The sequence below is a fragment of the Panicum hallii genome, chromosome 5 (assembly GCF_002211085.1).
Source record: "Panicum hallii strain FIL2 chromosome 5, PHallii_v3.1, whole genome shotgun sequence".
Lineage (NCBI taxonomy): Eukaryota > Viridiplantae > Streptophyta > Magnoliopsida > Poales > Poaceae > Panicum > Panicum hallii.
The window spans coordinates 15741365-15763874 of NC_038046.1; the positions used below are offsets into that span (position 1 = coordinate 15741365).

Below are 22510 nucleotides of genomic sequence, written 5' to 3' on the forward strand. Positions count from 1 at the left end.
GGCTGCAAGATCGCACGGACGCGGGTGGAGGCGTCGGCCGATTCGCGGCGCGCGAGGCCGAGTCGGACGCGGATCGCGGCTCGTCATCAGGTGAAAATGGCGAGCACGTCTTCGCGGCGCGGTCTCTCCGTGGCGCGAAATCGGAGCCGAGCGCGGATGGGCCCAGCCGTCAGCCGCAGGGGCTTCGTCGACCCGGAGTGGAGACCGCGGAAGACCGCAAACGCGGCGGCCCGACTCCTGCTCGGGAACGGAAACAGACGCCGATCCCGACATGGAAACGGGGAAGCTCCGCTCGCTCCGGCCATAAAGGTTCCGAGGCATCAGGTCCGCTCCTGCCTTATTCCGCGCCTCTTGAGATTGCGAGAGATCTCCGCCTCTCCCACGAGCGCTCTCCTCCTGCGGTCCTGCTGTTAACCGCTGCCCTTCTCGGTCCTCGCCGCCGATCGACAGGCCGGTGCTGTCAGCATGGCGGCCGACTCCGCCGAGAAGGCGCGGGCGCTGGAGCAGTGCGAGAGGGATCTGGACCTGGCGATCGAGCGCCTGGTCAACCTGCGGCTGGACCCCGAGCACGACGCCGTCGAAGGCGCCGCTTCTGACATCAACGGCGACGTCGTCCGTCACGCCCCCGCCGCCGCCGCCGCCGCAGTCCCTGTCCCGTCAGGCGGCGGCATCATCAGCCGCGCGGAATGGGTCGAGAGGCTCATGGCAGAGATGTCGAGCGCCGCGGACGCGGGCGACGCCAGGGCCCGCGCCGCGAGGTTCCTGGAGGACTTCGGCGCCGCCGCCGCCCCCCCTTCCCGCGGGGAGCGGTACACGGCCCTGCGGGAGAACGCCATCCTGAAGAAGGCCGTGCGCCTGCAGCTCCGGCTGGACAGGGAGAAGGAGGCGGCGAACCGGGAGCTCCAGCGCCAGCTCGCCGGGTTCCAGGAGCGCGTGAGGAGCCTGGAGGCGGACAAGTACGCGCTGACCATGCACCTCAGGCGCGCGCGGCCGCAGGAGGGCTCCATGAGCGGGCGGTTCCACCCGGAGGTTTTCTGAACAAAGAAGGAAAACGATAGGCAATGTAACTAATCTAACAAGAATGTACGCCTCTCGCCAACTAACCTAGAAGAGTTATGACAAGTGCAACCTGCTTCTGAATGAGGCTCAGAAACGGAGTCATGACCTATCTTAGCCTCCTCACACACCCACACCATGACTGATGGACACTGCAGCGAACAGCACAGGAGCCATGGAGTGACGGTGGTTCTGATAATCTGATCTGAAGGACGGAAGATTTTTTTTTTCTGTTGTCTTTATTTCCTACCATACGTATTCTCGAAATGTCCCCGTCTTGCTTGTACGGAGACCACCGGTTGTACTTTGATTATTAAAAAAACAAAAATACGGATATCTATACATGACACATCTTGTCCTTCGACTCTTCCACAGATCCACTTCCTCCCCATACCAGTACAGTGACACCATGTATACGTACTATACAGCACTCTGGATTTCAAGCTGCTGTACCGTACCGTCTGACTGAAAACGGAAAGTGAAACCGTTCGGTTACTGTGTTGACCTGAGACCGTACTGCCGTTCCGGCGGCGTCTCAGGTTGTTGCACCTACTGCCGAGAGACCGACGGAGTGGTCAACAAGCCGTTTGCACAATTGCATCGCAGGCGTTGATCTGTTCCTCGTCCTCCCTCTCATGTGGAACAGAAGAAAAGTTTGACCGCCTGCTCTGCCACGCCACTTGGTGACTTGGCACCAGTCAACGTCGATCCTACTACTTGGCTCCTCCTGGTCCGCAGGACCAAAGCGAAGCACGAACTGTGAGGGGGCAGCACCGCAGCAGGCAGCAGCTCCGCGCACATGCGTATTCAGATCTGTTGAACTGAGCTGCTGATCGATCGCACGGTTGGACGCTCCAAAGCACGTCGTTATCTGCTTCAGACATTGGAAGCTTCGGCTGCTTTCAGGGAGTCGATTGCAGTCAGCGTTGGGATTGAGCAGAACCGGTTCTTGCAAGACCACGTACTGTGTGTGTTGTTCCTGTTTGAACCAATGGCTAGCTGCTAAATTTCATGGAAGAAGATACACTTCTATGCCATGAAAAAACAAAGAGGAAAAAGAAGAAAAACGCCGTGTGCTCGCTAAAAAGCAGGTCAAGATTCAAGAACAACATCATATTCATCATGCGGTCGCAGAAGAAACCCGAGTCGCCTCTCGGAGTATATCTTATCATCTTAACGCTGCAGGCTCAGAATTCCGCTCCCGGCGTTGACGGTTTCCTGTTTTCTTCCGCGCTGGCAGCTGAGCTCTCCGGTCAGCGGAGCCCCTGCCTCTGAAAAAAGAAGCAAGAACTAGCCTGTTCACTACATCTGGTAAGTACGCATGCAGTCAGGTTTCGACGCCGTCGTTTCATTCAATAGACAAGATGATGATCAGGCATTCAGGCTACGTGCTTCACTGCTTCCATCTGTCTGACCTTCAGGGTTTGGTGGGTGAGAAGGTGGGGACTGGCATCTGAGGCGCTAGCACCTCCGTTCTGACGGCTTTGGGGACGTGTGAACTCGAAACCGCAGTCGTCTGCTCCGTTGAATCGGTGAAACTTTATTTGGTGACGATGTGAATTTCGTGAATTGGAGTTTGATTCTGCACTTTTTTCCGAAAAAAAAAGTTTGATTCTGCCGGAGCAGAAGCAGCTGATGGTGGAATTCTCTCCTCGTGAGGAGGAGAGGAACATTCAGTATCGCTCGATCATAAAACACCTAGCGTCCCTCGCCAAAGTTTGCAGGTTTTCACCGAAAGGTAAGTCGCCGTCCTTTCTTCCCTGATATTACATCGGTGACGCGTACTCACAACAGGACGCACGCACACGAGACTCACTCACGACATCCCTTTCTTCTTCGGTTCTTCCCTCGACACTAGTCCAGCTTGGACCGTCACCGCGGTGGAAACAAGCACTCGAGTTCCAAGACAGAAACGGAACGGCACCACCATGGCCATGGACGTACGCTGCCGTCGTACGCGCGCTCCTCAATTCAGCAGTCCACTGTTTAGCAGCTCTTCTTCTAAATATCTGTCGAGATCGGTGATCTCATTGCAGAAGAAGTTTGTACAGAGGCTGCGGCCACCGGACGAAGTTAGATTAGCGTCCTTTTCAAAAAAAAAAGAAGAGAGAGGTTAGATTAGCGTCGTCGTCCTCTTGCCGGAAACTCGCCTCTGCCAGTCAGCACAGCACGGCCATTCTTCCGGGTTGTTCAAAGCTCGTGCGTTTGAGAAAGCGCAAGTTACTTTCGCATGCTGCCCGCTACGGGTTTCGTCTGAATTATTGCTGTTTGCGTGATAGGGATAAATGAAGTTAGGTGCTGTTTGGATCCAAGGGCAAATGGCAAAAGGGCAAATGGCAAAATTTTTGCTCCTGTCACATCAGATGTTTAGACGCTAATTAGAAGTATTAAATATAGTTTAATTAAAAAACTAATTATATAGATGAGGACTAAATGACGAGATGAATCTATTAAGCCTAATTAATCCATAATTAGCAAAATTACGGTAACATTTGCCCTTTTGCACTTTGGGGTGTTTGGATCCAAAAGTGTAAAAAAAAGTGCAAAAGAGCAAAAGTTTTACACTTTCTCTTTCTCTTTCCATTGGATCCGAACAGGCCCTTTCTCAGAAAGGGAGATCGTTGAATCTAGTTTTCGAGGCGGTAGCCGTCGATGACAGGAACCTTGAGTGGTTTTACCTTGACACATGCGCTGGATCTTACCTGGTGCTGGATTGGATTGGGCACTAGGTAGGGGACTGTGAGGTTCTTAGCATGTTCCACACCTCAGTTTCCCAAACCGGAGGCAAACTAGCAATCAACAGTTCCTACTACATGGTGGCAAAAAAAAAAATGGCCAATGAGATCAGTCAAAATTTGGCTTGGAACAAAGTGTGCTGCATGGTGCGAAAATGTACTCGAACACTGAGTGGGCTAAGCAAGAACACTAGAGTACCTTTCATCGATATACGACGACGATTGCGGTTTATGACCAGTTCTAATGTCCAAACTGCGATATAGAATTTCAGCGCTGGACATTTCCCTGCAGAATTCCACATTTGAACTGTTTAATTTGATGGCATTACCATTTTTTTTGAAACGACTACTAAGATCAGCTGAATACTTCAACTCGCAAGACATAAGGTGCTTCATTAAATCACCTAGAGTTGAGTCAGGAAACCACGAAATGATATGAAATCATCGGTCAAGCGATTTTTGTCAAGTCCAGGAGACAGACTAACAAATTTAAGCAACCTACGTTTGAAATGGTGAGCTCCTCACACTTAAATAAACATCACCTTATTTGATTAGTAGAAATGGTGAGCTCCTCACACTTGGATAAACAGCACCTTATTTTCCTGCAACTTGTAGTGTGCCATCACCATGTCGTCGTGATGTCCAGACCATCAGAGTAAAAAATGAGGGCAAGTTGCAGTCGATATAATCAAATAACTAAACCGAATCGATCAAATAACCGATTTGAATCAATCAAACTAGCTAAATGCGAAAAATTGGAGCTCAGCTCAAAGGTAAGCTGTAAGCGCTTTCCCGGTCATCAGCGAAGAAAACCAAACATTTGACTCGATTATATGTACACAAACATCGTTAGTTAATTCCTTTTAGCTAGCTAGGGAGGTAGACTCTTGAGCCCTTGCATCAGAGGGCACGAAATTGTCAACACCTACTCCTTTGGAACAATCCTAAAGCAGTTTTTTTTAATTTCCTGGGATACAGTAATCCTGAGAAAGATAAAAAGGATAAGAAAGGACGTTAAAAGGACCCATGCGGTGAAGCCCACTCGTTACTGATCAAGAGCCACCAGGCAACAAGCAAATATTAAGACAGTGTACACTTGGAAAACACGCATCATGCGTGCGTTGTTCATTGCCAAAAGATATCTTTAAAAATGGGCATGGTAATTAAGTGCAAGTGCTTCCTGAAGAACTATTTCCTTAAAATTTCAATTGGTGATGGCGAGATGAGAGCCAAATTGTCCTATATCCCGAAGAAAGCGACACCGGACTGTACTAAATATCCAAACAAGCTAGAAACCGAGCAAGAGAACTCATGGAATTGCTATTGTAATACTTGAATTGGACCGCAACCTTCGCCGAGAGATGTAGCGAAACCCAGTCCAGATAATGTTAAACATTTTTTCCGACCCCGAAAGCGACACGACGCTATTAACCTGCTGATTGAACTAAACGCAACGCAATGAAGCAAGCAAGTTCAACTCGAACGAAATTTGCGTACCAAGATATTTTTGTAAATCCACTATTATTGAACGATCACGATCGCACGGACCAGTCAACGCTCGGCGGTCAGCATCGGTGTCGACACTCGCCGCTCGACTCCAGCACCACGGCTGAGAGCCGTCGGATCAGCAATCCGACGGTCCTGATCACCCACCCATGGATTGTAGCTGGGCAAGGGATTTTGTTCAACTGCAGCTACTACGAATCCACGGCATGGAAGCAGCAGCAATAATAGGATAAGAGGATTAATTCCAGCCTTTGGATGAGCCGTCGATCGGCCACATCAGAGGGGCACCCACCACCTACCGCTGGTCCGCTGCGATGAACCGGGACGTTCAGAGAGACGAAGCAGCCCCGAACGACGGAGCCCCGCCGTCGGGGCGGGCCCCACGGGGGGTTGCATGTTGACCGCCTCCCTGCATCCCGGACAGGACAAAGCTCTCCCCCTCCCCCGGTGATGCGAGGAAGCTCCCGCGGTCAGGTATAAACACGCGCGCGAATAGCACCGGCTAATAATCAAATGGGATCAGCAGCAGCAGCCCATGCCAAGTCCAAGCTAGGATATCAACGTACTGGTGGTATGTCTGTGTGTGTGTGAGGGGGTCAAGGGTCAAGGAAGATAAGAGGGTGCTCGCTCTGGTCTTCACCAACTTCGCAGCCAGGGCCTCCGTATATATAGCGGCTTCTCCTCCTCCGGCAAGCTCAGCGCATACCCGCAGAGAGATTGAGCTAGGCTGAGAGGCGGAAGCCTAGACACCTACCCACGGGCTGGCAGCTCCTCCAACCAGGGAGTTGCATGCTCATCATCAAGCTAGCCTTCGTGCAAGATTAATTTTGTTCGGAAGCAATCGGAGAGAGGTAGCTAGCAGCTGGTAGAGTTAGCAGCAGGCGGCGGCAGCCATGGATCGGGGGGAGATCCACCGGGTGACGAGCCTGCGGCGGGACAGCTCGCTATGGCGGCGCGGGGACGACGTGTTCTCGCGGCAGTCGTCGCGGTTCCAGGACGACGAGGACGACGAGGAGGCGCTGCGGTGGGCGGCGCTGGAGCGGCTGCCCACGTACGACCGGGTGCGGCGGGGCATGCTGGCGCTGGACGAGGACGGCGAGAAGGTGGAGGTGGACGTGGGGCGCCTGGGCGCCCGCGAGTCCCGCGCCCTCATCGAGCGCCTCGTCCGCGCCGCCGACGACGACCACGAGCGCTTCCTGCTCAAGCTCAAGGAGCGCATGGACCGCGTCGGCATCGACTACCCCACCATCGAGGTGCGGTACGAGCACCTCGAGGTCGAGGCGCAGGTGCACGTCGGCAACCGCGGCCTGCCCACGCTCATCAACTCCGTCACCAACACCATCGAGGTGATCATCGTTCTCTCTCGTTCGATCCAATCTATCCAACACCACCAGCAACTTTTCTTTTCTTTTAATAATTACTGTGACCGTACGTACGCCAGAGCTAGCTGCAGCCTCTCGGGCTTCTCTTCTCTATGGCTACTTGCCTCGTGCTCGACAGCGACGCCGGAGCGGGGGAAGGAGGATTTTTCATCTCTTCTCGGGGAGTTGGGGCTCTCCCGGCTGCTGCAAGTTGCCTGCTTCTTTACTCGGTAGCTAGCTTTGCTTAGGGTAGGTGACGACTGACCTGTGACCCTTTCCGGCTGGCTGGCTGGGCCTGGTACTCCGGTCAAACGGTCGACGATCGGAGGTCGATGACGACGATGCTACATCGATCCGCCTCGTGGGAACGAAGGCGACGGGGTATTATGCTAGTACTAGTAGTCGCATTGGACTGCTCCTAATTAGCACGCGATCGAGGTAGAGGGTGCCGACGCCACCAAACACGGGTTGAGCCGTTCCAACAGTTCGGCTTCTAGCTAGCTAGCTAGGCAGCCATCAGCGGCAGCATGAAGCGAACCTGGCCCGGAGTTAGCGAACAACTTTTTTATTTTTTTAACTGCTTCTCTTGGAAGCAGCTTGAAATTTCTTTTGTTTAGGTTGTGAAAACAAACACAAGAGGAGAAGATTCGGTGGAGCCCAGCAAAAGCCCAATCTTTTGATTGAAACAGTCCAAGGACGGACCAGGCCCCACAGAGGCCTTTTCTCCCTAACTAACCCAACTGCCTTTCCGCTAAAAAAAACAGTATACAGTAGTAGGGGAAAAGAAAAGGACCAAGTGGTGATTCCACCCGACCTCCCCTCCCGCCACCCGCCACCAAACCACCCATAGTCGCCGGCTCGCCGCGGCCGCCGGCGCCTTTCCTAGTTGCCTGGCACCACCCCCGTTATCTGATCTCCATACACAAGGCGGGGATCGCCATCATGACGTCAGCTCGCCGCGCCGCGGCGCGGCGGCTCTGTGGCATTTCGTCGAGCGCCTGCCGTGCGTGCTCAAGACTTGCACCATTCTTCTTGCTTAGCACTTAGCAGCCGCGACTTCGTGATTACTCGCTGGAGCAGCTAATTCATGTACCTGTGCACATGCTAAAATGGATGTTTTTTTTTCCTTTCCCCTCCAGTCCATCGGGAACGCGCTCCACATCTTGCCCACCAGGAAGCAGCCGATGACCGTCCTCCACGACGTCAGCGGGATCGTCAAGCCCCGGAGGATGACTCTGCTGCTGGGGCCTCCCGGGTCGGGCAAGACCACCTTGCTCCTGGCGCTGGCCGGGAAGCTCGACAAGGACCTCAAGGTCTCGGGGAAGGTCACCTACAATGGGCACGGGATGAACGAGTTTGTCCCCGAGAGGACCGCGGCGTACATCAGCCAGCACGACCTCCACATCGGGGAGATGACCGTGAGGGAGACCTTGCAATTCTCGGCGCGGTGCCAAGGTGTTGGCACTAGATACGGTACGCGGCGCGCTTGAACATTGTCTTGGCTCGACACCATTCAATGGGTTACGCCATCTGTGGATAAGCACTAAGCTTTGTTGTTTGCCTTGGTCTAGAAATGCTCACTGAGTTGGCCAGAAGGGAAAAGGCAGCGAACATCAAGCCAGATCATGATATTGATGTCTATATGAAGGTAAGGATGTTATCTGTTATTTGATGTGTCGTACCTGTTTATTTGCAACTAGCCAAGTAGTAACAGTTGTTTCTTTATTAACTCCTGTAGGCTTCAGCTATGGGTGGGCAAGAATCAAGTATTGTTACAGACTACATACTGAAGGTACGGTTTGCTAGCTGTAACACAAGGGATGATTTTTTTTATCACGTAATTCAAATCTCATGCCTGCTGCTCGGCTATATACCTGCAGATATTAGGATTGGAGGTCTGTGCTGACACAGTGGTAGGAAATGAGATGTTGAGGGGTATTTCTGGTGGTCAACGGAAGCGTGTCACAACAGGTATGCCAATGATCAAAATACACATCTAGAACGGTTTTCCCCTCTGAATTGACGTCTTCTTCTGCCAAAAAAAAGGCTACAAAACACATCCTGACCTTCTTATTTGTCTTCATTGCTTAGGTGAAATGCTTGTTGGTCCTGCAAGAGCTCTGTTCATGGATGAGATATCCACTGGACTGGACAGCTCAACCACATACCAGATTGTGAATTCCCTTAGGCAGACTATCCACATCCTTGGCGGAACTGCAGTCATTTCCTTGCTCCAGCCAGCGCCTGAAACATACAACTTGTTCGATGACATTATACTCCTCTCTGATGGCCATGTTGTGTACCAGGGCCCCCGTGAACATGTGCTTGAGTTCTTTGAGTTCATGGGCTTCAGATGCCCTGCCAGAAAGGGTGTGGCTGACTTCTTGCAGGAGGTATGTGCATGACCTAGAAATCCTCCCATCTAGTGATTTTGATTTTTAAAGCTGAAGTGTACTGATATGTTAACGTATTCAAAAGGTGACATCAAGGAAAGACCAGGGGCAGTATTGGTATAGGCAGGACAGGCCATACCGTTTTGTGCCTGTGAAGAAATTTGCAGATGCATTCCGTACTTTCCACGTGGGCCGGTCCATACAAAATGAACTTTCAGAGCCGTTTGATAGGACTCGGAGCCACCCTGCTGCGCTAGCTACTTCAAAGTTTGGTGTCAAGAGGATGGAGTTGCTGAAAGCCACTATTGATAGGGAGCTTCTACTCATGAAGAGGAATGCATTTATGTACATTTTTAAATCTGTTAACGTAAGTTTATATCTCTAATTTGTTTATTTTTTATTATTTAGATGATATTAAATGGGCTCAATCTGAACTTTTCCATCATTGTTGCAGCTAACTCTTATGTCGCTTGTCGTGATGACCACATTTTTCCGTACCAATATGCACCGTAATGTGACTTATGGAGGCATCTACATGGGGGCTCTCTACTTTGCTCTTGACACAGTCATGTTCAATGGTTTTGCGGAGCTTGCCATGACTGTCCTGAAACTGCCTGTATTCTTCAAGCAGAGGGATCTTCTTTTCTTCCCTGCATGGGCCTACACCATACCATCGTGGATTCTTCAGATCCCTATCACATTTCTTGAAGTTGGAGTTTATGTTTTCTCCACATACTATGTTATTGGATTCGATCCCAGTGTGAGCAGGTATGATGCACTGAAACACTTTGTCTTATGTTTGAGAATCCATGAAATATATGCTTCTTTCGCGACACTTAATTCTTTTCTTTCAGTAATTAAATTGAACATTTTCATGATAAATACATTTGTTCATGAAATTTGAATGATTGTTTGTGATCAGGTTCTTTAAGCAGTATCTGCTGCTCCTTGCACTCAATCAGATGTCATCTGCACTTTTCCGTTTCATTGCTGGAATCGGAAGAGACATGGTTGTGTCTCACACCTTTGGGCCCTTAGCACTGTTGGCTTTCCAAACACTGGGTGGCTATGTCCTTGCAAGACGTAAGTAACTGAATTGAATTGGCCGTGATAACATCAAAATGTTACTATATTTACTTGACACCAATGGTATTAAAGGATGTTGTTGTCTATATATTTATCTTGATCTATCTTCCTCTTTCCCAGCTAATGTGAAGAAATGGTGGATTTGGGGTTACTGGATCTCTCCTCTATCGTATGCACAGAATGCTATTTCAACAAATGAATTTCTGGGTAAAAGCTGGAGCCAAGTAAGTACCCCATATCTTGACTAGCAGTGCAATAGGAACTTGGAGAACAGAAAAACCAACATGCATTTGCTTGTTACAGATTCAAAATGGAACAACCTTGGGAGTTACTGTTCTCAAGAACCGTGGCATCTTTACTGAAGCTAAGTGGTACTGGATAGGCCTTGGTGCCTTGATTGGATACACACTCCTCTTCAACCTGCTCTACACTCTAGCTCTTTCAGTTTTGAGTCGTAAGTACATTTATAGAACATCTTCTTATATGTATATTTTATAGCACCCAAAATTAACAAATCAGCATTTGTGAGTTAAATGGTAGTAACTGTAGCTATGTGCTCTTTCTGACAGCATTCGCTGACTCTCATGGATCAATGTCTGAAGAGGAATTGAAAGAAAAGCATGCCACCTTAACTGGTGAAGTTATAGAGGGACAAAAGGAAAAGAAATCTAGGAGGCAGGAAGTGGAGTTGTCCAACAGTGTTGGTCCAAACTCTGTGACTACCAGTGACAATTCTAGTCAAAACAGGAAGGGGATGGTCCTCCCATTTGCACCACTGTCACTTACCTTTAATGACATTAGATACTCAGTGGACATGCCAGAGGTAATTTTCCTTTCCGTAGTTTGAATACAAATAACCCTCTCTATCTCAAGATTTCTTACCTGGTCATATTGTTTTACACACAGGCAATGAAAGCACAAGGAGTAACAGAAGACCGCCTGCTGCTTTTGAAGGGTGTTAGTGGTTCTTTTAGGCCAGGAGTCCTTACTGCATTGATGGGTGTTAGTGGAGCCGGGAAGACCACTCTGATGGATGTATTAGCAGGTAGAAAAACTGGAGGCTATATTGAGGGAGATATCACCATCTCAGGCTATCCAAAGAAGCAAGAGACATTTGCACGGATATCAGGATACTGTGAGCAAAATGATATTCATTCTCCACATGTCACAGTATATGAGTCACTACTATTTTCTGCATGGCTGCGCCTTCCTTCAGATGTTGATTTAGAAACACGAAAGGTAGTTACAATTACAAATATAAGCAAATAATCAAGCTTATTTTTTATTCTCAGCTGATTGGAGACCTTATCGGTTGATTTTGTGATAACAGATGTTCATCGAGGAGATCATGGATCTTGTAGAGCTCACATCATTGAGGGGTGCACTTGTTGGGCTTCCTGGAGTGAGTGGCCTGTCAACTGAGCAACGCAAGAGGCTAACTATTGCTGTGGAGCTTGTTGCCAACCCATCGATCATTTTTATGGATGAACCAACCTCCGGTCTTGATGCTCGTGCAGCTGCAATTGTGATGAGGACTGTAAGGAACACTGTGAACACCGGCAGGACTGTTGTTTGCACCATCCACCAGCCAAGCATTGACATATTTGAAGCATTTGATGAGGTAAATGATTGATTTTGTTGTTGTATTTGTGCAATTACTTATCATTACTAGACAAGGGCATATATTGACTTGTTGCATTTATGTTTGAATTATAGCTTTTCCTAATGAAGAGAGGAGGTGAAGAGATATATGTTGGTCCAGTGGGACAGAATTCCTCAAAACTGATTGAGTACTTTGAGGTCAGTACAAGTAAAATTAACTATTATCGCTGCATGCTGTGACACTTATTTCCTGCTAAATCACGTGACCTGGAATTCCAATTTATTTGTTCAGGGAATTGAAGGTGTTAGTAAGATAAAGGACGGATATAACCCAGCAACCTGGATGTTGGAAGTGTCGTCTAGTGCCCAGGAGGAGATGCTCGGGGTTGATTTCTGTGAAATCTATAAGCAATCAGAATTATACCAGTAAGCCTCCCTTCATGCCACTCAGAACTACAGCAGTCGATAGGTGTCTTTGGGTGATAAGTCTAATAACTGGTTTTCCTTTCCATTATTTCAGAAGGAACAAGGAACTTATAGAGGAGCTGAGCACACCACCTCCTGGCTTTAGTGATCTCAATTTCCCTACGCAGTACTCAAGATCGTTGTTTACTCAATGCCTAGCTTGCCTGTGGAAGCAGAAGTTGTCATACTGGAGGAATCCATCATACACGGCAGTTAGAATAATGTTCACCGTCATCATTGCACTCTTGTTTGGAACCATGTTCTGGGACCTTGGGTCAAGAACGTATGTCTTCTAGCTTTTTATTCTCTCTACCTCCATTTATCAGGCAACTGTAGACACTTTGTGTAGTATATATTCTAATGCCTTACTCATGTCTCGGTGCAGTAAGAAACAACAGGATCTGTTCAATGCCATGGGATCAATGTATGCTGCAGTTCTGTATCTTGGAGTGCAGAACTCTGGTTCTGTTCAACCAGTGGTGGTGGTAGAGCGAACAGTCTTCTATCGAGAAAGAGCGGCTGGCATGTATTCAGCTTTGCCGTATGCATTTGGACAGGTAATTTATCTCAATAGTCCCTGCTTTTCAAGTTAAGTACATGAATGTAAAGGATGAAATGTCCTTGAAGTCTAACTCGGATTCTTTTGTCCCAAGAACCTAACAATTTTTCTGTCCTTTTGTAGGTTCTGATTGAATTGCCATACATCTTTGTCCAGACTCTGATATATGGTGTGCTGGTCTATTCCATGATTGGATTTGAGTGGACTGTTGCCAAGTTCCTCTGGTACCTGTTCTTCATGTACTTCACGCTGCTCTATTTCACGTTCTATGGGATGATGGCAGTTGGCTTGACTCCGAATGAAAGCATAGCGGCTATCATCTCATCAGCGTTCTACAACGTGTGGAACCTCTTCTCAGGATTTTTGATCCCTCGACCTGTAAGTTATTCTCCTGTTGGCTTTGCACTTTTCCTTATTTTTCACTCCTTACTGCTTGTAGTGCTCAACACATGGCCAATCTCATATTACTCAATGCATTCATTTTTCTTTCAGAGAATTCCTGTATGGTGGAGGTGGTACAGCTGGATCTGCCCGGTTGCATGGACGCTGTACGGATTGGTTGCCTCCCAGTTCGGGGACATCACGCATGCTCTTGAAGACTCAGATAAAGGCCAGACCGTGGCGCAGTTCATCACAGAATACTATGGCTTCCACCACGACCTCCTGTGGGTCGTCGCGTTGGTGCACGTTGCCCTTGCCTGTTTCTTCGCGTTCCTGTTCAGTTTCGCCATCATGAAGTTCAACTTCCAGAAGAGATGAGAGCGGCATACCCAGCCCGTTCGTAATTTTGCATTCGTTTATTGTCCGAGGATGCGCAGCTACCGTGCCGCATCCACTGCGAATCGGTTAAGAGTAAGTAGGTCTCATGTAAATGGTATACATTAATTATTTTCGCATCTCAAGCGTGTAGTCGAAATATTAGAAGAGGCTAACAGAAGCCTTTGTAAAGAGTTGAGCCTCCTGCTGCCCTGACCAGCTGTGGCTGTTACCTGTCAAAGGCACGGAGAGCTTCTCAGAGAATGTAAACCATGTACTGCCGTTCTAACGGAATCAATGGAACCAGAAATTTTGTGCCCTTGCTGTTTTGTCATAATGCCGGGTGGATGAATGCTTGAAGAACGCAGGTGCACACTTTTGGTTTGGCGGCAATCAGTTGTGCGATCTGGAAGGCACGGAACGGGGCCTGTTTTTGAATTTATATATAAGCTGGTAAAAGACCCCAGCTGAAATTGTTTGCCACGCGTGTTCTCTTATGAATTTCTGAACAGGTTTTCACAGAGCCGTCTTTCAGGCGAAGGTCGCGGCCGAAGGTGTGGGGAGTGCTGTCTGTGGTTGGCATGCCAGATCTTGGCGACGATGTCCGGGGACTGGAAGACGAGACGCCTGGAAGGGATGCAGGAGCCTGAACATGGGGTGCGACCATAACTAGCTGATGATCATGGCGGCGTGGAAAAATGCTTCGGCTTTTTTGGAAAACAAAACTCCAAAGTTGTAACAACCTTTCACCCTTTCAGTACTTCTTTTGCTCTCGATCGAGGTCCTTGCACAGGTCTATCAGGAGCCATCCGGCAGCCTGTATGCATGGAAGGAATCAAGGAAGACTCTGTTTACTCGCCTATTATTTTTTGTTGCCACAGAGGCAGCTGGAGTTCGATGGATGGTACGGCCTGCAAAGCACTCCCGAATCGGCGGCCCGGCCCCGTCCGCCAGCCACAAACCCCGCACGGGCCGCGCTGCGGCCTGCCGTGCGTTTCACGCGAGAAGAAGACAGGCCGCGCGGCACGGGCCCGGGCGGCCGGCCATAAAATTCACGTGAAATTAGGCTACGTGAAATGCTGGTGGTTGCTTTTGCTTGCTCGACGACGCTGCTGGCGACGACGGCTGGAGTGGACGACCGTCCGTGACCGCGAGCGCTCAATTTGTACGTGTTCCCCCGCGCTCAGTAAGAGTATACACTACACGCACGCGATGACGCGAGAATCACAGCCGCCCACAGGGAAGGCACCCCTCGGCGTCGCCGCTCGCGACTAGAGATGGTAACGGGTAAAATCCGCGCGGATATTAACTTTGTAAACCCGTACCCGCATGCTAAAATTCGTACCCGCACCCGCGCCCGCAACCCACCACGGGCACGAAACGACATCCGTAACCGCTATCCGCGTACCCGTGGGCACGCCCGTGTACCCGCAAGCTGGCTCACGCGGGACGCGGCGGAGCTTGCGCGGGTGGCGGCGGCGGGAACCTCCACTGGGGGCCGGCGCGGTGGGGGGCGGGGGGCTCCGGCGGGGGGTTACCAACAGGGGGACGGAGCTTGGCAGCCGTGGGGGGGGGGGGGGGCTCCGCTGGGGGCCAGCGCAGCGGCGGGAGGGGGGAGGGGGGTAGGGGGGTTCCCGCGCGGGGGCGGAGCTAGGGCGGGGCCGGATCCGCCGCCCGAGGGGGGGCTCCCCCGCCGCGCCGGCCCCCCAGCGGAGGCGGGCGGAGCGCGGGGCCGGATCCCGCGGGGGTGGGGGGCGCGGAGGGAGAGGGGGCGGCGGCTGGGTCTGGGAGTGGGAGCAACGGGGAACCGGAAAACCCTAAAAATCGTATATATAAGGGTTATTCGGACCCACATGTCAGCGGGTCTGGCGGGTTTGCAGATTCGGGTATCAATTTTTCAAACCCGTTAGAAAATATCCATTGGGTTTAGAGTTGTACCCGCGCCTGTACCCGCGGGCACAGACTCAGACCCGTATCCACGCCCACCCGGTTTGGTATCCGCGGGTACGCAGATATTTCGTACCCGTTGCCATCCCTGCTCGCGACCAGCTGAGGAAATCGGGAGGAGAGACGGGGCTCGCCGTTGGGCTAAAAGCACACCTCAGCACAGCGCATGTCATTACGTCAACAAGCGAGGGGAGAAGCTATTTCGCTGCTGTTGATGCCTACTTTTGCGCCTATCTTTCACGGTAAGAGTAACTCCAGTGCACCTTCTAAATAGGTCTCTATGGTCAAATAAAAAATACACTCCAGCAGACTCTAAGCATATTTTCTATTAAGCTCTCTATTTTATGGAGATCTCCAAATCCTCTCCTCCACGCTCCATTCTTAGGAAGCCTCTAATGAATCATTTATTATAACTTAGAATTGAGAGTTATTGCTGGAGTTAAAGAAAATTTGGAAGCCCAAAAAAATAGAGACATATTTCATTTAATACTTAGAGATCAATACGAACTATTGCTGGAGTTGCTGCTAGTACTCTACGGGCTATGGCAACAGTATTTCCTCTACAGGCTACAGTATTTCGGCATTCTGAACAGATAGAACTGTGGACACTACTTGCTAGGCAACAACGCAGCTAGCACAGGTGGCAATAACAGGACCTCGCGGCAGAACCAATAAAGTTACGTGAACTGCTTGTCGGGAATTAGAGCAAAAGCGTTAGGCGCCTCCAGCGGGCGGGCGAAGTCGTCAGCCTCATCTGACGTGAAGGTTAAAAATAGGAGGGTGAAGTCGTCAGCCTCGTCTGACGTGGAGGTTAAAATAGGAGAGAGAACAATCAACAACTAGCTAATCAATTTCTCGTGATCTGAGGAAATGAGAGGGTGGCATATGAGACCGCTAGGAGAGAGAATATAGAATAGTTTTCTTTTTGTTCTCGACGGGATCAGCCACCACAGGTACCTCAAGGAGAGACCTTCCCGGGCCAGGCCAGGATCAGACGACCAGAACTAAGAAACCGGCCCACGGATCAAGCAACACTGGTGAACGGGCCCCGCGCGATAGGTAGCGACCCGAGAGCCAAGGCTGGAGCGTGTTCCCGGGGCACGTGGTGGCCTCCCGATCCGCGATGAGCCAAGCGGGATCAGAGGCCGTCTCACTAATGGAACAGGGGCGTCGCGTAAGGACCGGCGCTCCGGCACGCGTGCCCATGGTCAGCCGGGCTATCGTAACACCATGGATCCGTGCTCACACTGTCCGCGCCCGCCCCGTCAGAACGACGGGATGGACCTTAAACCGTCACTGAAAGTGTATTTGGTCAGCTGTGATGTTGATAACATGTATAATTAAGTAGCTAATGTGTTTATCGAGCTATGAACAGATTAAAATTTAATGAAATAAAATATTTACGTGAAAAGATGCCAATTTACATGATAGACGATGATGGAGCTAAAAAATCTTTATTTATTTTTTATTTTGAATTTGAGTATTGAAGAGATGACTTAAATATGTCATAGTGCTTAATTGAGATGCCAACTACTCATAAGGGACACAAATCACGCACTTGTGCACTGAGTTTTTCTCACTGTTTCTGTGAGTGTCGGAAGTTGGTTAATAGATCCGACAGGAGGTTCTCAGCCAAACTGATTTAATAGTGTTGGAAGTTCCGACCCCTGATTGGAAGTTCCGACAATCACTTAACCAGCACACTAACAGCCAGTTTTTGGAGCTTGGATATTTATACGCCCTTAGCCCCTTCTTCTTTTGCTGCTATTATTCCTGAGAGAAACACCTCCACAAGCTTCCACTACACTTCCCCGATCCCTCCAAGAGCTAATCCTTGAGATGATTTGATCCAGGGCTTGTGTGAGAGCAAGATTGGGGTGTGAGATTAGAGCATTTGAGTGAGAAGGCAGCCAAGTTCATCTCAAGAGCACTTTAAGTATCTTCATTCATCGATTCGCGTTTGTTACTCTTGAAGCTTGCTTCTAGACTGCTAGGCGTCGCCCCGTTGAGCGTCCTCTTGCGTGTGTGCGTCTCGAAAAGTTTGTATCACCTCATCCTTTGTAGATTTCGTAGTAAGTGACTCAATCCTCCTTTGTGGTTGATTGAATAAGATAAAGAGTTAGTGGAAGACATGTCTCTTTATGAGCTCCTCAATGGAGATGTAGCTTCCTTAGTGGGAGTGAACTTCGGAAAATAAATCTCGTTCATTGTGCTTATTGATTTTATTTAGTTCTTGTTGACATAGAATTAGTTTTGTCCCGATCTACGCTCTCGAGTTGTTGTGCTCGTAAAGAACACTTGTAGAGGTCTCCTAGCCCCAGTGGTGAACTTTTGATTCAGCCAGGTTCTGCAATTTCGGGTTTAATTTTGAATTTCGAATAGAACTTCATTTCGTCGGAAGTTCCGATCCAGTGTCAAAAGTTTCGATCCATCGAACTTCCTAGGAACTTCCTACATAGTATCAGAAGTTCTGACAGTTTTAATTGTTGCGAAGAATTTTTCAGAAATTTTCAGATACGCCTATTCACCCGTCTCTAGACATTATTAAGATCCTTTCGGTCACCCTCTGCCATCAGACCTAGGGTGGGAGGTGGGGGTGCGCTGAGCTAGTAGAGCCCGCTACACACTACCAGGTCGGGGGGGAGGGAGGTTCAACCTCCCGACCCCCTCGAGGAGCGTTGACCTCGCCAACAGAACGAAGGAGCCCGCCTTGGATGACCAGGGCGGCCGTGTTGCAGCCACACCCACGCCATATCTTGCCAAGAGGATGACGGACACGACTAAGGTCATGCCAGACGGTGTTGCTGGCCTGGCAGATGAGACTTGTCTTCGTGACGGGATGGAACGCAACTAACTGGAGACTCTAGTTAGGACACATGTAGAACTCGTGACCTCCTCGCCGGGATTGCAACCCCAGGGGGTGAGGGACCCCTTCTTCTTCGCATAAGGAGGAGCTGGGTCTTCTTTTTCTATCTGAACACTCTCGACACGCACATCCGCTTGCAAGCACCCCGTTGTAAGCATCTAGTGCTCGATCGCAAGGAACAAGAACATACCACCTCACTGGACGTAGGCTAGTTGTCTGAACCGGTATAGCCCCTTATCTTTGATGAGCATTAGCCAAGCGCGGCGTATTTTACTAACTGGTGTACGAAACACCGACACTTCTCTTAGCTTCATATCATCTAGCTACGTCGCCTGTTCCGTTGCAGATGCTTTTATTGCACTCTTATTATTTATTAAGATCGGAGACTTGATAACTGTACAAGCTAGGTGTTACGAGGATGAAATTCCTTTTTTATCTAATGAAAGTACTCCATTCTCTTTTCTCATAATAACCTCACCAAGCCAACAATTTTAGTAATATGACTTGAAATTTAATGTCCATAAAATTCCCCATTCAGTCTAACATTTTGTCTCCAGGAATAAAGTAAGTACTAAACAAACCAACGGCGCGAGCACGAAACCAAGAAAAAAAGACCAAAACTCAATCCTGTTTCCTTTTTCTTGTTTTTTTTGGCTAATTAAGCGCAGGCACCAGGCTGGCTTGATTGGATTCAACCACCTGATGACCTAATCAGATTCCACCGTGATTAAGAATCGGACCCGGATAATGCGTAAATGAGCAGCCCAGCCTGCAGATTGCCCTTTCTTCCCAGAAGCAAAGGGAAAAGGAAGAGAGATTCAGGCTAAGCTCTTGGATTTCTGGCAGGATTGATGCACTTTCTGAGCGGATCGATCTTGCATGTGGAGACCCTGCGCGATCGCCGATCGAGCAGCCAGGAAAGGGAGCACTTGCTTGCCTGCAGGATGGACCACAAACTAATTGAAGACGCCGCGGATCCATCGGTTTCCATTTCTAGCCAGGCTCCGAGCAATCCGGAGCATCGACGCTCGATCATAACCTGAAATGGCCACCCGCAGATGCATGCAGCCACCGGCCGGCCTACAGGCTACACCTCACGGCGATCCGCGCACTTCTTGGCTTCTGTTTGGCGAATCCCATCCTACCCTAGCTAGTTTCTGAGTTTGGAGACGATGCGTTCGCAGCTTACCTTTCAAGTTCCGTGCAAGCGCTCACACACCACTTGTTCTGAGGTAGTACTGCTAGTAAGATTCCAAGATGGATGATGGTCGACATCATTCATGACGACGGACTTCATCAGCTCAGTTCCTGTGCTGGTGCAGGCCATGGAAAGTTTTTTTTTTGGTTTGTTTGAAGAAAAAAGGACGTGGAGAGTCGAGGGCTGCTGTCCAAATAAAGCTCTTCTTTGCTGGTAATATGAGGTTGTTTTCTTGGTAGTTGCGTGTCGGTGTCTGAACTGCTGCTGAAAGCTCATCTTAATTTATTTGCTGATACGAAGTCATGGATTAGTCCAAGCATCTCCACGTACGTTTGGATTCCTGACTCAAGTTAAAGTCAAGGTCTAATAACTAACTCTTTAAGGAAAGCTTAAGATTCAATTTGAGTACGCGTTCGATCTTGCAACTTCTAGAAGGATTGCACTACGTGGCTAGTTTAGGCAACGATCCGACCTGATTTGAGGAAAAAAAATGCCACTAGGTCTGTGATTCGGTGTCCCCAAATATGAATACGCACCCAGCTAGAGTAGTGTCTTGAAGTCGAGATAGATGCACCGTGCGGCGGGTTGAATGTTGCGTGTGCGTACCACTCTCTTTCAGGAATTCTCTCCATCCTAATATACAAGGTGTAACCACTTTTTACTCAAGTCTCATGATATAAAACGCGCGTTCTTTTTATATATACGTACATCGATGCAATAATATTAGTATTGATAAAGAGAATTAAAAGGGTTCCTCGGTATTTGAATTAGAGGTGGTTATCTTGTATACGGGATGGAGGAAGTATACTGTATGCATGGGCTCCTCGTTTCCATCAAAGCGAGGCACGAAACTAAAAAAAAAAAAAGTTCAAGCGGGGGAGCTTCGATCCGGCCGGGCCCACACACGGGTCGCCGTCACGTTACATGGCGACGCGGATGTTGCCGCCCACATGAATCACGACATGGATGGTGCGTAAAATTTGATAATCTGTCCCTGTCAACAACCACACGAGAGTGGTCGTCGACGATGGCGGCCATGGATGCTCCGTTTCTGTTATGTCTAGCAGCCTCCGAGCCGAAGCGGTGTCAAAGCTCATCACGAGACGGCAGGAATAACAGGACGCACGAGAGACTCGGTCGGAAATGCGTGCTTGTTGATAAGGTGATCGAGCAGGAACGTTAAACCAGAAGTCAGTATACTCAACTCATCAACGAACCAAACGCTTCAGAGTTCAGCTAGCCTCGTACTTAACTACAGTAAGTCAGTAACGGATTGATAGTGTGGGGCCACAATGCCACATACCACTGCACCAGGCACGCGGCTCTAGCTCTGCTGCGTCGTGGAAGCTTCGGATTCGATCGTGGCGATGCACGCGGTGACGTGATCTGAGCATCGCATGCAGGGGGAGGAAAGTGCATGCACCCCGAGATCAGAGACGGTCGCCCGCGCCGTGCGCCACCAGCCGCCCGAGGGGAACGGAGACGGGTCGCGGGGCGGGCGGCAGCGCAGCAGCGACGGATGTGTCAACGAGCCGCGCAGCAGCCGAGCGCGATGGTTTGCTCGAGCAGACGAGTCAGGCGGGCACTTCGGCGCACGCCCGCCGCCGGTCCGGGAGCGGAGCGTGTAGGCGATCCGCCATCCTGAAATGATGGCCACCCGCACATGCACTGCACCCAACGGCCGGCGACCCGCCGTCACGTTACTCCTGCGCTGAGTCCTGTTTGGCGTACCCGATCCATCATCCTTCCTGTTTCCGGATCGGAAGTTCCGAGTTTGGAGACGATGCGTTCTCAGCTTAACTTTCAAAGTCCCGTGCAAGCTGGCTCTGCGAGGCGGGGTGGTCAGATGGGATGATGGTTGGCATCATCCATGACGACGGACCCGTTCGTGCTCGAGATTCAATTTCAGTGCCCATTCAATTCTTTGCAACTTCTAGAAGTACTGCACGCAATCAGCTAGCTGGCCAGAAGCGAGGGCACGAAATTAAACAAGCTGCCCGGAGCAGTGTCCTGTCGCGATCGAGAAGGGCGCGTGCGCGTGCGCGCAGCTCTCTTTCACGATACCGCCCCTCGAGGAAATAATACGGTCATGCGAAGCGGGCCCACCCGCTGGTCGCTGTCACATGCACGGTACGGCGTAACGTAACGGGCTGCGGCCACGAGGAAAACTCGATCGGGCCCCGCCGTGCCGCCGGCGCCGTCCCTGCCCTCCTCCAAGAAAACCCACCCAGCCATTTGTCTCCCGCTCGTCCTCGTCTCCATGCAGCCCCTGCTGCAAAGTCCACGGTCTTTAATTTCTTCTCTCTCGCGCGCGCGCGTCGGTCCAGATTCAGCGGAGACGATCCGTTCAGATTTCAGAAGAAGAAATTCAAAGACGGCACCTGATGGAGCTGGTGCTCCTGCTGCGCGCCAGCAAAACGTGCGGTATCTGCGCAGAGTTCTTCCATCTTATTTCCAACATGTGTACAGAATTCTTCCATTTTAAACTCAACGTGGCTAAAAGGTGACATATCGTTAACGGCATACTCCGCATGGTTAGCGTATACTAGCAACTGAACAATGCTCTCGGTTGCCGTCACTGATGACAGCACCAAGCGGCGAGGTAATCAGGGGATTAACAGCCAAGTACGGTTCGTCGTCAACAGATCGATATGTCAGCACGTGGTTGCCAACCTTTTTATCATTTTAGTTTGACCCGCCGAAGCTTCTTCTCCTCCTCCCTCACGGTTTGCTTGCCGGAAAGGCAACAAACAGTATCCTTCATTAGTTCCAATTGGAACTGCCAATCTGAGATTAATGTGCCAAATCTTTTTGTCCTGGCTGCTATTCAACCAGGATTAATGTAATTCTTCGAAAATAAAAAACCAGCCGCCCGCAGGGGTTGGCTAGGCAGTCCACGCCGCCGCTCATCGGGTTTGGCTACATCGCTCGCTGGGCCAGGCTGTCCACGCCGCTCGCATCCCCTCCCATTCCCCTTGCA

At 50.0% G+C, this 22510-nt stretch overlaps 2 protein-coding genes across 2 annotated transcripts; both read left to right on the forward strand.

Moving 5' to 3' along the window:
- Positions 1–465: 465 nt before the first annotated feature.
- On the forward strand, positions 466–1038 carry LOC112892477. The gene has a single exon (XM_025959631.1). The coding sequence runs from the start codon at positions 466–468 to the stop codon at positions 1036–1038; it is 573 nt and encodes a 190-aa protein (XP_025815416.1).
- A 4838-nt stretch (positions 1039–5876) lies between these two features.
- On the forward strand, positions 5877–13840 carry LOC112891958 (ABC transporter G family member 37). The gene is made up of 20 exons (XM_025958973.1): positions 5877–6643; positions 7798–8131; positions 8230–8306; positions 8397–8450; positions 8539–8629; positions 8750–9051; positions 9137–9418; positions 9506–9819; positions 9974–10134; positions 10258–10361; positions 10441–10591; positions 10707–10960; positions 11044–11376; positions 11468–11758; positions 11854–11937; positions 12032–12165; positions 12260–12487; positions 12590–12761; positions 12887–13141; positions 13256–13840. The coding sequence occupies exons 1-20, from the start codon at positions 6191–6193 to the stop codon at positions 13520–13522; spliced, it is 4341 nt and encodes a 1446-aa protein (XP_025814758.1). The 5' UTR covers positions 5877–6190; the 3' UTR covers positions 13523–13840.
- The last annotated feature ends 8670 nt before the right edge of the window (positions 13841–22510 follow it).

Excerpts from the sequence above, each read along its gene's own strand:
- LOC112892477 (XM_025959631.1), top strand. The coding sequence starts at position 466 with ATGGCGGCCGACTCCGCCGAGAAGGCGCGGGCGCTGGAGCAGTGCGAG.
- LOC112891958 (XM_025958973.1), top strand. The coding sequence starts at position 6,191 with ATGGATCGGGGGGAGATCCACCGGGTGACGAGCCTGCGGCGGGACAGC. Across the intron at positions 8,132-8,229 it reads AGGTGTTGGCACTAGATACG|AAATGCTCACTGAGTTGGCC; the intron begins GTACGCGGCGCG and ends GCCTTGGTCTAG. Across the intron at positions 11,759-11,853 it reads TATTTGAAGCATTTGATGAG|CTTTTCCTAATGAAGAGAGG; the intron begins GTAAATGATTGA and ends TTTGAATTATAG.